Raw genomic sequence first — 17,760 nt, 5'->3', positions numbered from 1 at the left:
GGCTATAGGGTCAAGCCTCGGACTGACCTGTGGCAGAGCCACATACAAGTCCCAGCTTGGAGGGCAGAGCCCTCCTAGCACAATTAAACTGGACCTTATAGTCCTCCCTTCTTCATAGATAGCTAATGGGCTGTGGGAGGTGCAGCAAGTGCTGCCAAAACAAGGCTTGAGTAACTAAACTAGCAAGAACAGTGTGAACATGTTGACCACTCCCCTTGTTTTGCTTTGTGTGCTCTGACTATAAAATAAAGCTTCGGCTTACAGGCTGGGTCACTGTTTCCTCATCCAGACAGTGATCCACCTGGTCCCAACTGTATTCTCTTGGCTGTTTTCTTTAATCCCCTCCTCAGGTTCACCTCTGGCCGTGCTGGACACAGTTCATTAAGCTAAACGTTTGACTGAATAGGATAGCCTTTCCAGAGAAAGTATCTATGAATTAGGTTATAAGTTTCTGCCCTTTTCCATTAAAACTACTAATCATTTTCTCAATATCCATTTAAAGGAGACAATTTAGAGGCAAAGACAAAAGATTCACAGGTGGTGATGGTAAAGGTGAATCTTTGTGTCCAAAAAGAGAACAAAATAAGATTATTGTGCAACTCAAAGGGAAACTAAGACTTTTTTTTTTCTTTGTGAAACAAGCTGCTCTTGAACATGTTTAGAGTCTGAGTCAGGATTGTATGAAATGGATAGACTGAGAAATATAACCTAGTTGGGGAGGTTGTATATCATAATAGTTAAAAAGCACAGACTTAAAAAAATATGTTTTTATTGATTTCAGAGCGGAAGGGAGAGGGAGAGATAGAAAGAAACATCAATGATGAGAGAGAATCATCGATTGGCTGCCTCCTGCATGCCTCCCTCTGGGGATCGAGTCCAAAACCCAGGCATTTGCCCCAACTGGGAATCAAACCGTGACCTCCTGGTTCATGGGTCGATGCTCAACCACTGAGCAACACCAGCTGGGCAAGCACAGACTTTGAACGAGAAAGACCCAGATTCTTTTCCCAGCTCTACTACTTAACCTCTTTGACTCAGGTGTAAATGGAATGACAGTACCTATTTTATAGGGTTGTTTATAGGATTAAATGAGATAATGTTTCTCGTAGCACAGTCTTGGTATACGGAAAGCACTCACTAAATGTAACTAAATACCTCTTATCTTTTATTTAAATATCAAGGATTGTTGTGTACAACCCTTAGCACAGTGCCTGGCTAAAGTATACACTCAATATTTGATAGCTATTATTATTTCTACTAACACTAGTAAATAAATATTTACTGAGAACCTACCTTATTCTGCAGATAGGTCTCTATTTTCAAGGAATTTAGTCTAGTAGGCTGCATGGACTAGTAAACAGGCAGTTATAAATGCCATAAATACTGTAATAGTATGTTATGATAAGTTGGGGTCAGAGAAGGCTTCTGAAGGAAATAATGTCTGAGGTGGAGTGGGGTGATAGATCCAGGCATGGAGCAAGTGTTTCATTGCAGTCAAGGAGTCTGTTTTCATTTTCCCATTTAGCTAAAACATATAAATGGGAAGGAGCAAAAGTTAAACCATGGAGCTAGTGAGGTAACCACTATAGGAAATTTAGAGACATCATTATAAGGTAATGTGGGAAGCCACCAAAGGAGGAGGGAGGGCCCATGATTAGATTAGCATTTTCAAAAGATTGCTTTTAACTACCATGTGGAGTATGGAATCCACACAGACAAGAGAAACAAGTGGATTTGGTTTGGGATGGGAAAGATCATAATCTTACACTTTACTTGGTTTATTGGGAACAAAAGGCCTAGAAAGATTCAGTGATGGTAAGGATGAGACGATGTAGGTTGATAGGAAGGAATGTAAAATTGGAAAGGCACTATAGACCTGTAAACTTGGTTATTTTGGGGGTAAATAAGTGCCTAAAATAGGTATGACTCAGGAAAGTGAGCTATATACATGTCTTAGTCTGTTCTGGCTGCTATAACAAAATACCATTGGCTAGGAGGCAGATAAACAATAGAAATTTATTTCTCACGATTCTGCAGGCTGGGAAGTTCAAGATCAATGCACCAGCCAGTGGCCAATTCTGTGTCTCATAAAGGCCTCATTCCTGTTTCATAGCTGACTTTTCCCCTGTCTTCAAAGGGCTGAGGCATCTCTTTCAGGCCTCTTTTATAAGGACATTGATCCCATTCATGAAGACACTGTCTTTAATACCAAATCACCTACCAAAAGCCTCACTTCCTAATTACCATCACATTAGAGTTTAGGATGTCAACATGAGGATTTGGCTGGGGGTTGAGAGGCACAAACATTCAGTCTGTAACAATAAACTTCCTTGAATGTGTCTGCTTTTACATTAAACATCCCTCTGGTCCCATGTTACAAACTAGTTATACAAGTTTAGATAGTAGTCCTACTCCATAGGGATGTCTTGAAAGTTTCTACTGGGTTGTCTTAACTGGTTAGAACACTAATAAATACCTCTCATCTAAAAGTTTTGAAAATTTATTTTGGGGAAAAACACACACACACACAAGAAACCAAACATCCTGTTATAAATCCTCTGGACAAAGGTAGGCAAACTTTTCTGCAAAGGACCAGTTAATAAACATGTTAGACTTTGAGGGCCACATAAGGATTCAGTCTCTTCACCACCACCCATGTGAAAATTATCCTTACCTCAAGGGCTATATGGAAACAGGCATGGGCCAATTTGCCAGTCCCTTCCCTATAGTGTTACAGTGTTATTTTCCATTATTTGATAACCTTTGTTTTTCAGTGGATTCTTAGAAAATTAATTGCTGCCTAGTCATTTCCAGTGTTCTGTGTATATTGACAATCCAAAAAAACAATTTTAGCCAGTTGTTTTTATTTTCTTCTATCAAATCTCTCTTGATTTTTTAAGGCAAAGAAATTTTGGTCCAAATTGGTAAGTGACTATAACGTATTAGTGACAGAGCCAGGACCAAAAGCTGTTTTCTGACTCCACGATTAATACTGTTCATGTTACCATTATGATGAACATTTGTGTGACATAATTTCTAAGCCCTGCCTCATAGCCCAGGAATTTTATATAATGTTCTGTCTATAATTCTAGTTGTAAGAAAATGATTTTGACAATCTCCTAAAGCTGTAAAGAATATTTGTAAAACTATTAGATTTGCATTTTCTTATTCTTTTGAATAGGAATAAGAGTAATGAAACAGTCTGAAGACAAGCAGCAGGAGGGAAGAAAAAGCAACTAACTTGAAGAAGCCAAATATAATTCTTCCCTTTTCCTTTTTTAGGTACCTCTAAAACAGGGCAGAAGTCTTATGGATTGGATTAGACTGACCAAAAGTGGAAAGGACTTAACAGGATTAAAAGGCAGGTTAATTGAAGTAACTGAAGAAGAACTTAAAAAACACAACAAAAAAGGTGATTGTTGGATATGCATAAGAGGTAGGTGGTATTTATGAAGTACTGCAAAAAACGTTGGGTGGGCCTTCCTGTTGCAATGCTTCCTGTTATTTGATTCACAAGTAGATAATAAAAATGTGCCTTATGCTGGGTAATAAGTTATATAATTCCAAATTTGGGCAGTATTTCTTCCTTCTATACCAGTTTATATAGTATCCACACTATATTCTCTTTTAAAGAAAACAAGTGTTTGCCAGGCAATTTAATACCAAAGTAGTAAAATTACTCTGTAACACCTAGTTTATAAAGAATAATGTTCCACTTTAGTGCTTTATAACAGAATTCTGTCAGAAAAATGTCTCTGAGAATCTAAAGTAAATCAAAAAGCCCATATTAAAGCCCAATCTTTAGTTCCCACTTGTAACCGTCTTTATTATTTAATGTATGTTTCTTAGCAATATTAGTTACCTGATTTATCTAGCCTATAGCAAATTAGAAGCTTCAAATTAGAAATGAGTGGATTAAAGAAGGTGAGCAGGAATATAAGAGGGTGGCTGGTAAAAGCAGACTTTATGGTATCTAACAACCTGACATCTAGATTGGAGCAAAATAATAAAAGGGCGCAGAACTGTACAATAGGCCTCCATAGCAATGTTCTTGAGTCACTCAGACATGGTTAAATATGTCCGCTATTCTCTGTTGGAAGTGTGTCATTTATTGATATTACCACAATTGCAAATTTGTTGTTGTATAATTAGGTGTATTGTCAGTTATACTAATTACACTAACCTATATGAAGGCAGGGACCATGTCAGTTTTACTGCTTTGTCCTTGGTGCCTGGAACACAGAAGTCATCAATATGTGTTTGTTGATTGAATGTAACTGATCATTCTTAAGAAGTTTGGTTTCTTAAAGAGGTGTATGGTTGTCACAGTAGATTGGTGCTATGACAATTGGAAAGACACCAGTAGACACCAATTAGTTTTCTAGGAATGCCCAAACAAAATACCATAGACCGGGTATTTTGTTTGGGCATCGGAAACAACAGAAATTTATTGGCTCACAGTCTGGAGGCTAAAAGTCTGAGATCAAGGTGCTAGCAGGGTTGGTTCTCTTTGAGGGCTGTGAAGAAGAATCTGTTCTGTTACCTAGTTTCTGGTGGTCTGCTGCCAATCTTTGGAGTTTCTTGGCCTGTAGAAGCATCACCCTGATCTCTGCTTTCATCTTCACCTGGCATTCTGTGTACTTGGGTCCAGATTTTTTAACTTTTTTTTTTCTCATTAATCCTTGCCAGAGGATATTTTTTCCATTTTTTTTGTTGTTTTTTTTTGTTTTTTTGTTTTTTTTTAGAGAGAGTGGGAAGGAGGGAAAGAAGATGGAGGGAAAAAGGGAGGAAGAGAGAGAGAGAGAGAAAAAAACATCGATGTCAGAGGGAGACACATCAATTAGTTGCCTCCTGCACGTGCCCAGACTGGGGCTAGGAATCAAACCTGCAACCCAGGTATGTACCCTTGACCAGGAATCGAACCAGGGACCCTTTGGTCCGCTGGCTGATGTTCTGACCACTGAGCAAAAACCATCCAGGGCCAGATTTCTGTTTTTATGAGAACACCAGCCTTCCTTATTTCATTAGGGTTTTACCCTACTCCAGTATGACCTCATCTCATTACATCTGCAATGACACTACATCCAAACAAGTTCACGTTGTGAAGTACTCATGGTTAGGACTTCAACATAGGTATTTCGGGGTGCACAATTCAACCCATAACAGAAAATTAGAGTGTGACATGTTTTCAGTGGCAAAGAGGACAGAATTTTGTAGCAGATGATGACATAACTCATTCCAAGACAGAAGAACAGCTGCTCTACACCCCTAGGTTTCTCAGGGAAATGCAATGTATAACACCAACAACTTGGAATGAGGATTCTGCCATGCATACAGTCCTTTTGTCATTTTATAGGGCTTTTAATACCCTCCTTGCCCTTCCTCTATGCTGCCTACCTATTTATCAGATGCAAGTAACTATACAAAATGATCTCCCCATCCTGCCTGTGTGTTTTCTGCTAGACTGGGGTGAGGGGTTGGGGGGAGAGGGGGGTGGGGGAGGGTCCATTTCCCAGGAACATCTCAGCTGGCTCAGGCTGTAGGCATGTTTGAGCTCTGTTTCTTCAGTAGAAAGCCACTTCTCCAGAAAACTCACTTTTGTGAATTCCTCATATCCTAGTTATATCAGATAAAGGAGGCACTGTTGTAATATAGTCATACTTTATTATTCATTTGATGGAGTTAAAGGACTGGTTTGCTATGTTCGAAAAGTAACATATACTTTTAGAGTTACTACTCCCAGTTACATAACTCCTTACTGGTCTGAATGCATGGCTCCTCTTCTGGTAAAGATGTTGATTTAAGGATATATTTTTACAAGTTTTTGTTGGAGAATTTGTTCTGCTCTGTTAATAATAAGGCCTTTTTTTTTTTTTCCCTTTCGGAAGAATTTGGTTTTGTATTTTATCCAGAAACACTTATTCCATACAGGTCCTGCCCTTAGAGTTCCAATTCTAGTAGGAGGAGATAAATGACTATTAGACAAGTCTGAGTGAAGTGCCCTAAGAGGGCTGTAAAGAAAGTGGTATCAGATTGAAGAGAGGGAGGCATGTGGGTTAGGAAAACCAGAGACGCTTCATGGTAGAGATGAACTTTGAAGCGATGGACAGGATTTCAACAGGAAATGAGGAGGAGGTACATCCAAATAGAGGGAAAGGTCTAAACAAGAGTACAGACCCAGAAAAGTCTGAGTTATGTGCTGGAGCTTAGGTTAACTGGTGGAGAACTATAAGAAAGAGGACTACAAAGGAATGTTAGGTCAGGTTGTGGAGGACCTTGAAGGCCAGGCTGAGGAATGTGTTCTTAATTTAGACAGCACTGTAAGTTATGGGAGGTTTTTGAATGTGGGGACGGTGTGATCAGAGTGTGCCTTGGAAAGATCAGTTTGATGGCGCTGTAGTCAGTTGAAATGAGACTAGGAAGGCATTTAGCTCCGTACAGAGGTTCAGATGGCAGTAGGTGAACCAGGATGTTGACAAAGACAGTGGAGAGTTATAGGATGAATGTGAGACAGGTTACTGTAATTTCTAACAGGATCCTAAATGAAAGTAAAAGAAAGCACATGACTAAACGTAACTATCCTTTTCTTCTTAGCTGTTCTAATTTAAAATATTAAAAATACCTTAAAGGGGGGATGTGTGCCAACTTTAGCTTTACAGGTCAGAAATAATGTTTGGACCCAAGTTTTAATCAAAGCTGTAGAACAGAGAAGCAAAGTATTATAGTATCTTTTTTGTTTTTAAGTTTTAAATTCTTTATTTACTTTAACAACTGCCCCATTTTTAAATCAGGTTAAAATTCAGCTGACTAGGCTGTGGGAGGCACAGTTAGTCTCTTCAATAAATAATTTTTATAGATAATATTTTGGGGACTTTTCTTTTTGGGGAGATATAGGAGTATTTCTGCCAAGTCGGGTCATGTTCATAAAAATGATGGTGTGAGAAGAGTACTTGGCTGGCAACAGCCTTAATTGTATAAACTGTAAAATGTGGGCATTCTCTAAGGCAGGTAATATGGAATTTCTAATTTGTTCACTCAATTCTTACCATTTTCTGTAAGTTTGTAATTTCTTTAATGCAGTGGGAGTTAGAACATTAAGGGGATGAGTGGGGGAAAGATTGCTTTTTCAAAAACTTTGTTGAATTTCCCACTCATTCATGCTTTTGTGGTTTTCTCCCTTATTGCTGTTTCTCCCTCTTAAGAACTAAAAGTGATTTACAAACATGTAAGGCTTTGAGCAAACATCTAAATTGCTCATGTGTGAGAGTTCTATAGAACCTAAATCAGACTTAGTTTTTTTCTGTAATATATTTTACTGTAGTATGTAGTCACTGTGGGTAATGATGTGTTAAGTTGTGAAATCATCATTTGGCAGCATGGTGCAATCTTTGATCTTAATGAGGATGAGAGGAAATGTGGCTTGACTAGTAATCCATTTGAATAAGTGATATTTAGAAATAGTTGATTACAGTCAATAGATTGGTGGCCCTATTTTAAAAATTTAGTGGATCAAGTTCTCCAAATGGGATTTTATTTATAGCTTAGAAATGAACTTGCTTTGATTTCTCTTAATACTGATTGTCATATACTAGGAAATTAGAGGTCTGTTTATGACCCCTGACAAAGTGACTTTAAATGGGTTGCTATTTTTTTTTTAGTTTCATATTTTAAAAAATCTTGGGAAATTGATTCTAAGAAGTAGTGTGTAGCCCTATTATATTTTTTATCACAGCTTCCTGTTTTTACAGTATAATTTCCTTTATTCATCCATTTCTAACCTAATGCATATATTTTTTCAGGTTGCCCATTATATAACACTAGAGGCCCGGTGCATGAAATTCGTGCATGGGGGGTTGTGTCCCTCATCCCAGCCTGCACCCTCTCCAATCTGGGACATCCCTCACACAATCCAGGACTGCTGGCTCCCAACTGCTCGCCTGCCTGCCTTCCTGATTGCCCCTAACCGTTTCTGCCTGCCAGCCTGATCACCCCTAACCACTCCCCTGCCAGCCTGATTGATGGCTAACTGCTCCCCTGCCAGCCCGATTGCCCCTAAATGCCCTCCCCTGCCGGCCTGGTCACCCCTAACTGCCCTCCCCTGCCAGCCTGGTCACCCCCAACTGCCCTCCCCTGCAGGCCTGGACCCCCCAACTGCCTTCCCCTGCTGACCCGGTCACCCCTAACTGCCCTCCCCTGCCAGCCTGGTCACCCCTAACTGCCCTTCCCTGCTGGCCTGTTTGCCCCCAACTGCCCTCCCCTGCCAACATGGTCACCCCTGACTTCCCTCCCCTGCCAGCCTCATTGCCCTTAACTGCTTTCCCCTGCTGGTCTGGTCCCCCCCAACTGCCCACACCTGCAGGCCTGGGTGCCCCCAAACTGCCTTCCCCTGCAGGCCTGGTCCCCCCCAACTGCTCTCCCCTGCAGGCCTGGGTACCCCCCAACTGCCCTTCCCTGCAGGCTTGATCGCCCCCAACTACCCTCCCTTGCAGGCCTGGTCCCTCTCAACTGCCCTCCCCTGCTGGCCATCTTGTGGTAGCCATCTTGTGTCCACATGGAGGCAGCCATCTTTGACCACATGGGGGCAGCCATCTTGTGTGTTGGAGTGACAATCAATTTGCATATTACTCTTTTATTAGATAGGATAGAGGCCTGGTGCACGGGTAGGGGCTGGCAGGTTTGCCCTGAAGGGTGTCCCGGATCAGGGTGGGGGTTCCTTTGGGGCGTGGGGCGGCCTGGGCGAGGGGCCTGTGGTGGTTTGCAGGCTGGCCACGCCCCCCGGTGACCCAAGCACAGGCTGGAAGCAGGTATCTGGGGTTTATTTATCTTCTATAATTGAAACTTCATAGCCTTGAGCGGAGGCCAGGGCAGGCCAGGGTGGGGGAAGCTTGGCTTCCTCCATTGCCAGGGTCAACCCAAGCCTCCTGCTTGCTCCAGCTCCGTGGCCGCCGCCATCTTGGTTGGGTTAATTTGCATACTCACTCCTGATTGGTTGGTGGGTGTGGCTTGTGGGTGTAGTGGAGGTACAGTCAATTTGCATGTTTCTCTTTTATTACATAGGATTAATGCAGATAATCTAGTCTTTGTTATTTGTTAGTTGTGTCTGACTGTTTTTTTGTTTCCTTTTACTCTGTCTTGATCTATTTAACTGTCATTCAGTTTCTTCTTTTATTTTTTTTAACGCTTCCTCTCTCTGTACCTCCCTTCCATTCACTAAAAATCTACCTGTGTTTCCCCGAAATAAGACAGTGTCTTACATTAATTTTTGCCCCCATAGACACGCTAGGTCTTATTTTCAGTGGATGTCTTATTTTTCCATGAAGAAGAATACGGTACACATTTATTGTTAAATGAAAATAAAGGAAATTTATTACCTGTATACGGTACGGTAGTACGGTAGTTGTCAACACAAACCAGACAAACTGTGAATCCTACAGTATCAAGAATTTACTCATTTATTCAATGACAATCATGTCATCATCTTCTGGAACATCATCATAACAATCCAATTCCTGAATTTCCTGGTGAATTTCTTGTGACTCCATTTCTTTCAGAATCAGTGGACCAAATCGCTCATGTTTAGCAATAGCACTGTCTTTAAATGAGTACTTCTTGTCAAGGTAGCCTGCTCGCAGTGCATTTGCAATGCAACTGTCAGTGATTTTCTCCCATGAATTCTTCACCCAAGTCACAACTTCTTGCAGTTTATGTTTCACAAAATTTCCACACTGATTTCTCTCCATTCTATTTTCAATGTAGTCATTAATTTCCATGCACAAATTGTCTTTGAATGGCTTGTTTATTGCAATATCAAGAGTCTGGAGATAGGCCGTCATTCCTGCGGGAATCATTATCTGATCTATTTTTCTTTCGTGAAGAAATGTCTTCATGTCTTTAGTGCGGTGAGTGCTGGCTGCATCCCAGACTAGCAGACCTCTTTGGCTCCCTCGCATAACAAGCGGCAGCATTAAATCGACCCACTTCCTTATAACTGCTTGTGTGGCCCAGGCTTTTTCAGTTTCAAGAATAAAAACGCCCAAAACACGTTCAATCTTTTCCTTCTTGCCCTTAGAAATGATTAAAGGTGGGATTTTAGTGCCATCCAGACGAATTGCCAAAATACAGGAAACACGTGCACTTTCGTAAGCAGTGGAGGGAATGTACGCCAAGGAGGCACCCCGCTGTTCAATTGTTGTTTGAGATGATTGGCCCATAAACACTGCAGTTTCATCCATAGCAATCATGTTGGAAAGATTGTATTTAGAGAAGTCAGCATCATCAATAAAGGACTTGAATGCAAGTGCTCGCTTAATAACTTGAGTATCTTCCAACCTAAACAATGTTGTAGATCTTCTTAAAGACAGTTCACTTGGCTGAAGGAAATTATCCAGCCAGTGTTGTGATGCTTTGAAGTCTTCGGGGGCTATGTCAAACTGTGGTGCCATTGTAAGGGCAAATTCTTGAATCTGAGTCCTATTCACAACCAAAGCCTTTGCTCTCCTGTCAACAACCCATTCACAGATCAGGTCTTCCAGCTCGGAAAATAATGGTTGCCGACCTGATCCACACTTGCGCTTTTTAGCATTTCCCTTGTCCACTTGTTCAATGAGGTTACCATACTCTGCTCGCCATTTTCAGACCAATCGGATACTCAACATCTTCTCTGCAGAAAGCAGTAAGATTTTGGCCCCAAGAGTCTTCCACGATTCCTTTCTTGTACTCCACGGAGTAGCTTTTTCTTTTTGCGCTCATTTTTAGGGGTAAAAAAAAAAGGAATTGGGGTATCAAGGTGGGGGGAGGGGGATCACTCAAAATGACACAGGGGGGATGAGAGGGGGGAATCAAAATGGCACAGGAGAATCAGAGGGGGGATTACCATTTTAGTAACCCCTTTTGATCCTCCTGTGTCATTTTGATTGCCCCCTCTGATCCTCCTGTGTCATTTTAAGTGATCCCCCTCCCCCCACCCCTGTGCCACTGAACACCTTCAGCAGACATCCCCCCTACCCCTTTATCAGACATTTACCCCCTGGGGCCTGCCTGGGGACTGTCACTGGGCTTGCTGGGGCTGGATCTGGGCTGGAGCAGGGTCTGCCACTGACTGAGAACCTTCAGTCATCATGAAGGCGGCCGCGAGCATCAGGTAGTGTCACCAGAGACAGACCAGCACTCACCACCTTCGCCGCGTCCCGTCCGCTCTAATCCTCCTGTTCTTCTACACACATCTGCGAAAGTCTCCTCCTCTCTCCCGCCCCGTGCTCACCGCTCACTCCGATCTCCGCTCCGCCTCCACACAGCAGTGACGTCAGGACTCCGCGTAACGTCACTGGTTGCTAGACACCAGTCGGGGTGGCCCTAGCGACCATTTAATGGTAAATTAATTTTCATTCTGAGACAGAGCCTGGGGGCCTTATTTTCGGGGGATGCCTTATATTTCACCCAGAAGGAAACCTGTAAGTAGGTCTTATTTTCTGAGGATGTCTTATTTTCGGGGAAACACGGTAATTGAGTGAAAAAACTGTGGTCTTAGGGCCTTATGTAACCCTGAGATGTTTGTCTGGCTGAATAAACTTCAGCCTGCATTTTGAAATTTTCATTGTAGGGGAGTTTTGGATTATAAATTTAGTTTTAAAGAAAGATACGTGGTTATTCAAACTTTCTCTTATTCTTGTGTCACTTTTTTATTTTTTAGTGAATTTGTTAATTTCATCTATTGATGCAAGTGGCATAAAGTTGTTTACAAAGGTCCCTTATTATCTCTTTATTATATGTAGGTTCTATTGAGATATACCCTCTTTTATTCCTGGTATTGCTAATTTTTAGTTTTCTTCTTTTTTCTCGTCAATCTTACTACCAATTCTATTAACTTTTGGTTTTATTTTTTCTGTTGCTTGTCCATTTTCTGTTTCATTGATTTCTAGTCTTATCATTATTTGGGAGATGGCTATTTGTTCCCCTGCAGCATTGGCATCAATATCTTTATGGAGATAACTCGAAATAACTCCCATTATATTTCTGGTGAATGTCTGAATTACTTGGTTGTGGCAAATTTAATGTTGTGTTTTTTACCCTCATTTATGTTTTAGTTTTTTCCATTATCCCTTCGCCAAAGATTTTTTTCTCATTTGAACTTAGTACCCAGTCATACAATTTTCATTTTTTAAAAATTAAAATCACATATATAGCTCAATATCTCTATAAGGGGTGTCAGATCTGTGCTGTATACTAAGTATTTTATTTTCATAACAAACCTGTGAGGTAGGTATTGTACTTCACAGATGAGGGTACTAGAGCTTGGAGAATTCTTATTTTCCAAACGAGGAGACTGAAGCTGAGAGAGTGTAACAGTGGGAACTCATGGATATAACTTGCAGAAACTCAGTATAACCTGGTTTAACTAGAAAACAATTGATTACAAAGTTGCAGGTAGAGCTAACTTGAGGTGAAGGTTGGTGCAGGGGTTCAGCTAGTGTCCCAGCACCTGTTTTCACACTATCTTGTAGTTTTCTTTCTGGGATTGCTCCATTTTAGGACTCACTCTTTATTGCAGAAAGATGAATGCAGCAACTCTCCCTCTATCCCTCTAGTTATTGTCAAGTTCTACTCAGTTTATCTAATAGGTAAAATAAAAGTTTTGGAATTGGCTCTGATTGACACAGTTTTGATCATGTTCACATTGCTGTACTAGTAACAATAATTCTGTTTAGAAGCAATTGATGTACTTAATCACTTAAACCTAGGCCACAAGCTTCATCCTTAGCCTAATTGGGGACACACTGCAGCACACATGGCTCCTTGAAAAAAAACGTGACCTTGTTCTGGAAGGGGAGTGGATGCTGGTAGAGAAAATATTAATGAGAGTAAAGTAACTTGTTGAAGATATAGTAATGAGAATGAAACCTCCATTTTAACCTACACAGCCTGATTCTGAGCTGTTATGGTTAAACTATACCATATTCAACTTCTAGATTTACTCCTGGTTTAGCATTTTCTTTTTCTTTTTTTCTTTTTTAATATATTTTATTGATATTTTACAGAGAGGAAGGGAGAGGGATAGAGAGCTAGAAACATCGATGAGAGAGAGACATCGATCAGCTGCCTCCTGCACACCTCCCACTGGGGATGTGCCCGCAACCAAGGTACATGCCCTTGACCGGAATCGAACCCGGGATCCTTCAGTCCGCAGGCCGACGCTCCATCCACTGAGCCAAACCGGTTTCGGCAGGTTTAGCATTTTCTTTGCGTGCCATATGTAAATTCATTCATTAAAAGGTGCATATTACTTGTTCTTCTCTTGTGCTAATTAACATTTCTAATTAACACTCATATGGGGTATCCTTCTGAGACAGTTTTTTAAAAATATTTTTTTTATTGTTTAAAGTATTACATGTAGTAGTACATATATCTCCTTTTTTTCCCCCTTGACCTTACCCCAGCCTCCGCTACCCCCTGTCACATGCCCTCATCCCACCCCTGCAGTGTCTTGTGTCCATTGGTGTGCTTATATGCATGCATACAAGTCCTTTTGTTGATCTCTTCCCCCCCCCTACCCCCAACACTCCCCTGCTTTCCTCCCACTGTAATTTGACAGTTTTTTCGGTGCTTTACTGCCTCTGTATCTATCTTTTTGTTTATCAGGTTATAATGTTCTATATTTTTCATAAATGAGTGAGATCATGTGGTATTTTTCTTTCATTGCGTGGCTTATTTCACTTAACATAACACTCTCCAGGTCCATCCATGCTGCTGCAAATGGTAAGAATTCCTTCTTTTTTATAGCAGCGTAGTATTCCATTGTGTAGAAGTACCATAGTTTTCTAATCCACTCATCTGCTGATGGGCATTTAGGCTGTTTCCGAATTTTAGCAATAGTGAATTGTGCTGCTATGAACATAGGGGTGCATATATCCTTTCTGATTGGTGTTTCTAGTTTCTTGGGATATATTCCTAGAAGTGAGATTACTCGGTCAGATGGGAGCTCCATCTTTAGTTTTTTGAGGAAACTCCGTACTGTTCTCACAGTGGCTGCACCAATCTGCATTCCCATCAGCAGTGCGTGAGGGTTTCTTTTTCTCTGCATTCTCGCCAGCACATGTCATTTATTGATTTGATGATGATTGCCTTCTGACAGGTGTGAGATGGTACCACATTGTCGTTTTGATTTGCATCTCTCGGATAATAAGTGACTTTGAGCATGTTTTCATATGTCTCTTGGCCTTCCTTCTGTCTTCTTTCGAAAAGATTCTATTTAGGTCCGTTGCCCATTTTTTTTATTGGATCGTTTATCTTCCTTTTATTAAGTTGTATAAGTTCCCTGTAGATGTTGGAGATTAAACCTTTATAAGTGATAACATTTGCAAATATGTTCTCCCATACAGTGGGCTTTCTTGTTGTTTTGTTGATGGTTTCTTTTGCTGTACAGAAGCTTTTTATTTTGATGTAGTCCCATTTGTTTATTTTCTCTTTAGTTTCCATTGTCCTAGGAGCAGTATCGGTGATGAAATTGCTTTGGCATATGTCTGAGATTTCTCTGCCTGTGGATTCCTATAGTATTTTTATGGTTTCCCATCTTATGTTTAAGTCCTATATCCATTTTGAGTTTATTTTTGTGTATGGTGTAAGTTGGTGGTCTAGTTTCATTTTTTTGCATGTATCTGTGCAATTTTCCCAACACCATTTATTGAAGAGACTGTCTTGATTTCATTGTGTGTTCATGCCTCCTTTGTCAAATATTAATTGTGCATAGTGGTTTGGGTCGATATCTGGGTTCTCTATTCTATTCCATTGGTCTATATGTCTGTTCTTGTGCCAGTACCAGGCTGTTTTGAGAACAGTGGCTTTGTAATACAGCTTGAAATCTGGTATTGAGATCCCACCTACTATATTCTTCTTTCTCAGGATTGCTGTGGCTATTCGGGGTCTTTTTTTATTACAGATGAAGTTTTGGAGAGTTTTTCTAGGTCTGTGAAATATGCCGTTGGTATTTTAATGGGGAGTACATTGAATGTATAGATTGCTTTGGGTAGTATGGACATTTTAATGATGTTGATTCTCCCAATCCATGAACATTGTATGTTCTTCCATCTGTTTACGTATTCCTCTATCTCTTTTTTCAGTGTCCTGTAGTTTTCTGCGTATAGGTCTTTTACCTCCTTGGTTAAGTTTATTCCTAGGTATCTTAACTTTTTTGGTGCGATGATAAATGGGATTGTTTTTTAGTCTCTCTTTCTGTAAGTTCACTATTGGTGTATAGAAATGCCATAGATTTCTTGGTGTTAATTCTGTATCCTGCTACATTGCCGAATTCATTTATTAAGTCTAATAGTTTTTTGATGGATTCTTTTGGATTTTTTATGTACACTATCATGTCATCTGCAAATAAGGACAGCTTTACTTCTTCTTTTCCAATTTGGATGCCTTTTATTTCTTCTTCTTGTCTAATTGCAATGGCTAATACTTCCAGTATTATGTCAAACAGGAGTGGTGAGAGTGGGCATCCCTGTCTTGTGCCTGTTCTTAGGGGAAATGGTTTTAGTTTTTGCCCACTGAGTATTATGTTAGCTGTGGGTTTATCATATATGGCTTTTATGATGTTGAGGTATGATCCTTCTATACTCACCTTGTTAAGAGTTTTTATCAAGAAAGGGTGTTGGATTTTGTCAAATACTTTTTCTGCATCAATTGATATGACTATATGATTTTTATCTCTCAATTTGTTTATGTGATGTATCATGTTTATTGATTTTCGGATATTGTACCATCCTTGCATTACTGGGATAAATCCTACTTGGTCATGGTGTATGATCTTTCTGATGTAGTGCTGGATCCGATTTGCTATAATTTTGTTGAGGATTTTGGCATCTATGTTCATGAGGCATATTGGCCTATAATTCTCTTTCATTGTGTTGTCTTTATCTGGTTTTGGTGTTAGGGTGATGCTGGCTTCGTAGATGGAACTTGGAAGTGTTCCTACCTCTTGAATTTTTGGAATAGTCGGAGGAGGATAGGTTTTATTTCTTCCTTGAATGTTTGGTAAAACTCTCCTGGGAAGCTGCCTGGCCTGGGGCTTTTGTTTGCTGGAAGCTTTTTGATGACTGCTTCAATTTCTTCCATAGTTATTGGCCTATTGAGATGTTTAGAATCTTCCTGATTGAGTTTTGGAAGGTTATATTTTTCTAGGAATATGTCCATTTCCTCCAGGTTGTCCAGTTTGTTGGAATAGAGTTGTTCATAGTATTTTTTAACAATCCGTTGTATTTTGGTGGGGTCTGTTGTTATTTCTCCTCTTTCATTTCTGATTTTGTTTATTTGGGCCCTCTCTCTTTGCTTCTTGGTGAGCCTGGCTAGAGGTTCATCAATCTTGTTTATCCTTTCAAAGAACCAGTTCTTGGTTTTGTTGATCTTTCGTATTGTGGTTTTTTTTTGTGTTTTTTTTTTTTTTGTTTTTGGTCTCTATGTCGTTTATCTCTGCTCTGGTCTTTATTATTTCCTTCCTTCTGCCTACACTGGGCTTTTCTTGTTGCTCTCTTTCTAACTCTTTGAGTTGTTGGGTTAGGTAATTTATTACCATTGTTTCTTGTTTTTTGCAGTAGGCTTGTAGAGCTATGAACTTCCCTCTCAAGACTGCTTTCGCTGTGTCCCATAGATTTTGTATTGTTGTGTTTTTATTCTCATTTCTTGCCATGATGTTTTTTATTTCTTCCTTGATCTCTCTGGTAACCCAGTCATTGTTTAATAGCATGCTGTTTAGTCTCCATGTGTTTTATTTTTTTAAATTATTTTTATTGTAGTTGATTTCCAGTTTTATGCCACTGTGATCTGAGAAGATGTTTGATATGATTTATATCTTCTTGAATTTGAAGAGACTTTGCCTATGACCCAATATATGGTCTATCTTTGAAAATGACCCATGTGCACTTGAGAAGAATGTATATTCTGTGGCTTTGGGGTGAAATGTTCTGAAGATGTCAATTAATTCCATCTGGTCTAGTGAGTCATTTAGGATTGATGTTTCTTTGCTGATTTTTTGTTTAGAGGATTTGTCCAATGGTGATAGTGGGGTATTAAAGTCTCCTACTATGATTGTATTGTAGTCAATCTCTCCCTTGATATCCTCCAGGAGTTTTTTTTATGTATTTGGGTGCTCCTGTATTGGGGTATATATGTTTACCAGAGTTATTTCTTCTTGTTGGATTGCTCCCTTCAGTATTATGAAGTGGCCTTCCTTATCTCTTGTTATGTCCTTCACTTTGAGATCTAATTTGTTAGATATGAGTATTGCTACCCCAGCTTTTTTTTTTTTTCATTTCCATTCTCCGGAAAAACCTTTTTCCATCCCTTCACCCTCAGTCTGTGTGCGTCTTTTTTTCTGAGGTGGGTTTCTTGTAGACAGCTAATATATGGGTCATGTTTTCTTATCCAGTCCGTTACCCTGTGTCTTTTGATTGGAGCATTTAATCCATTTACATTTAAAGTTATTATTGATAGGTACTCATTTGTCTCCATTTTTATTCTTTACCCCTGTGTTTCTTCTTCGCTTCCTATTTCTTTTTTTTACAGCAGACCCGTTACCATTTCTTGCATTGCTGGTTTGGTGGTAATAAATTCCCTTAGTCCTTTTTTGTCTGTGAAGCTCTTGATTTCACCTTCAATTTTGATTGATAGCCTTGCTGGGTACAGTATTCTTGCATTCAGACCCTTCCTTTGCATGACTTTGTATATTTCATTCCATTCTCTTCTGGCCTGATGAGTTTCTGTTGAGAA

General features: G+C 40.0%; 1 protein-coding gene across 10 annotated transcripts in view; it reads left to right on the top strand.

Moving 5' to 3' along the window:
* The window catches only part of LOC308246547 (cytochrome b5 reductase 4), a 185,846-nt gene that overhangs the window by 99,586 nt on the left and 68,500 nt on the right, over nucleotides 1-17,760 (top strand). For all 10 annotated transcript variants that reach the window (XM_080664927.1, XM_080664924.1, XM_080664926.1 and 7 more), the window contains one exon: nucleotides 3,283-3,436. In XM_080664927.1, coding sequence (XP_080521053.1) covers nucleotides 3,310-3,436 — 127 coding nt within the window. In that variant the 5' untranslated portion in view covers nucleotides 3,283-3,309. The remainder of the gene's footprint in view (nucleotides 1-3,282; nucleotides 3,437-17,760) is intronic.

Source organism: Plecotus auritus (assembly GCF_963455305.1).
Source record: "Plecotus auritus genome assembly, chromosome: 4".
Classification (NCBI taxonomy): Eukaryota; Metazoa; Chordata; class Mammalia; order Chiroptera; family Vespertilionidae; genus Plecotus; species Plecotus auritus.
The sequence above is the reverse complement of the archived record's forward strand: the minus strand, read 5'-3'. Positions and strand labels throughout refer to the sequence as shown.